Source organism: Trichechus manatus, unplaced genomic scaffold, assembly GCF_000243295.1.
Source record: "Trichechus manatus latirostris isolate Lorelei unplaced genomic scaffold, TriManLat1.0 scaffold00120, whole genome shotgun sequence".
Lineage (NCBI taxonomy): Eukaryota > Metazoa > Chordata > Mammalia > Sirenia > Trichechidae > Trichechus > Trichechus manatus.
The window spans coordinates 4,538,110-4,540,726 of NW_004444056.1; the positions used below are offsets into that span (position 1 = coordinate 4,538,110).

The following is a 2,617-nucleotide window of genomic DNA, read 5'->3' on the forward strand; positions in this document are numbered from 1 at the left end:
TCAAGCTACAGGATTAGATTGTGTCTTGAGTCAATCTCTTTTGAGATATGAAAGGGAGAAGTCAGCAGAGAGGAGAAGAACTTCATGCCACCAAGAGAGAAGCATCCGGAGGGGAACCTGTCCTTTGGGCTCGAGAGCCCTGTGGTGAGAAGCTCCTAGACCAGGGGAAGACTGATGACAAGGACCTTTCCCCAGAACCAACAGAGAGAAAAAGCCTTCCCCAGGAGTTGGTACCCTGAATTTGGACTTCTCGCCTCCTAGAATGTGAGAGAATAAATTTGTGTTTGTTAAGCCATCCACTTGTGTTATTTCTGTTATAGCAACACTAGATAACTAAGTCACCACCCAAACACATGTTGTAAGGGCAGAATTTTGGAGACACTGAAATGGTTCTTGTTGGGGCGGGCACACCTGAAGCCACAAGAACTGTGACAGGAGAAAATGTAAGAGGTTAAAGTTCCAAGAGAGTCATCCTATGAGGACATATGGAACTATTGCTTTTTCAAGAAGTCCTCTCATTGAGAACCACGTTTTAGGCTGATTGATATTGGATTCCACCTTGGATAATCCATGAGAGACAATAGTTAAAAAACTTGACCATCTCACTACTGGTGTGTAATGAAGCATAGCCGAGACCCTTGTCTTCTGGCAGCCTCTGCTGATAGAGATAGCCACTGCCCCCTCTCGAAAGGAAAGTAACACATGTACAGATAATGCCTTCCTCCAAACATGACCAGTCTTTACATATATCCTTTAACCCCTGGCCATTAGCTCCTGTTGAACTTGATTAGTCATACCTGAGTGCTGGCCAACCACAGTAGATGAAGGCCTTTGAGGATCAAGATTCCATGGAGATGGAGGAGGCAGGCACACAGACACATTCCTCTGCTGCAACTTCTGAATCTGTAACTCCTCCTCTGCCTCAAACTCCATGAACCTGACAAAGGTGAGGGAGGCAAAGCCCATGCTGAGAAGAAGGCAAGGTGCACTAGTAGCCCCAGAACCAAGCAACTGCCGATTGTGGGGCAGCAGAGAAAGATGTGCCTTCAAGGACCTGTCAACGTGCCGAGGAAGTCCATTTCCCAGGAGGGAGTTGCTTTCTGTGGCACAAACAAAGTTTGAATGCCCCTTATGTGTTCACCACTTCATTCTTCCACCTACCTACCCCACAACTCATCATAACTTAAGAAGGTTGTGAAGGAAATTAGCCATGCCTTGTTGGAAGATCCTCCTGACAGAGACCTAGTGCTCACTTCTTTTCCACACCTTTAGCACCTGATAGCACACCACAACACTGACACTAGCTTGTTGATTTCAGCCAGACCTGTGCGAAACACAGCAGGACCCCACTCATGGACAGCCTACTCCAAGCCTCTCCTGCCCTTGCCTAAAACATACACAGTAGTGCTGACAGCCTGACCCTGGGATGGGATGAATTTGGTTACAGATGACACCAGAAACTATTCCTAGATCGCTGGTCTTAGTCTCAGGCTTTGAGCCCTTGAGCTATAAACGAGGGAGACAAGTGGGCCAGGATATATAGGGAAAAAGGTGGAGTCTAAGATTTCAGGAAAGTTTCAGACTCCTCTGATGGTTTTTTTTTTAACCGAGGGAGAAAAGGCAATGAGGGTCAGAGATGTGTCCACAGCGTGACTTGAGATGGTGCCTTCCCCTACACAAAGCTTTCCAGCCTACACCATTCTTGGATGGTGGTAGAACAATTTTGTGCCAGTTGCCATGAGGAGGGGTGGTCCCCAATTCGCTGTCAGCTTCCCGGCCACTTAGGGAAGCAGGAAGCCGGCTGGTACAACATACCCCCACACTGCAGAGTGTCTACAGCATGGAATTTATCTCCACTGATAGCCACAGTGTTTATCCCCATTCCATCTTAACACTCTCCATATCAAAGTATCCACAAATCAAAAATGTAGAAGGAGTGAATTTATTCAAGAAGATAGAAAAGAAAACTGTAAGCAGTGAATGTGGTGGTAGAAATTCTCTGAGAGTAGAGAGGGATCATTAGGGAACCCGAAGCCCTGTCCAAATGCACACCTCCTCCTCACAACATCCCCTACAATTTGTACCAACACAACCAGGCAGCAGCCACTCTCATCCCACCCTCTTCATTCACAGCTCATCACTCAATCCCAACAGGGCCGGGATGCCACGAACTCACTTTCCTGCCATCTCGTAGAAGATCATCCGGTCAAAGTTACTTTTGCGCTCCCATTCCTGCACGGATCTCCACAGTCCCGCCTCCAGAGTCATGGTGGGCTTCAGTCGGGCCAGGGATCGGAGGACTGGGCTAAAACCCCATGCCTGTCAGTTACTTTCTAAGAGTACATATTCCATCCCCATCTTGACCCAACCCCTAGACATCCCCTTCCCATCATCACATCTATCTTGCTATTTGTCTGTGTTAAATCCCCCTTGCCAGTGTTTTAGATTTCAAGTTCTTTTTCCTACAGGATACCACTCTCAGAGCATGAGATCTACACTAAAATGCACTCCTGGGAGGGACAGTCTAAAGTAAAGGATGTACTTTGAATCCTCAGTAGGATTGTGGACAGAATGACCTGCCAGACCACCTTAAAATGTAGACTCTAAGTTTAAGTCC

The 2,617-nt window shown here is 47.1% G+C and overlaps 1 protein-coding gene across 1 annotated transcript in view; it reads right to left on the reverse strand.

The window, feature by feature from the left end:
• The window catches only part of LOC101346162 (NUT family member 2G-like), a 5,665-nt gene that overhangs the window by 965 nt on the left and 2,083 nt on the right, over positions 1–2,617 (reverse strand). The window contains exons 3-4 of the mRNA XM_012557801.1: positions 2,177–2,305; positions 798–937 (exon numbers count right to left, since the gene is read on the reverse strand). Coding sequence (XP_012413255.1) covers positions 798–937; positions 2,177–2,305 — 269 coding nt within the window. The remainder of the gene's footprint in view (positions 1–797; positions 938–2,176; positions 2,306–2,617) is intronic.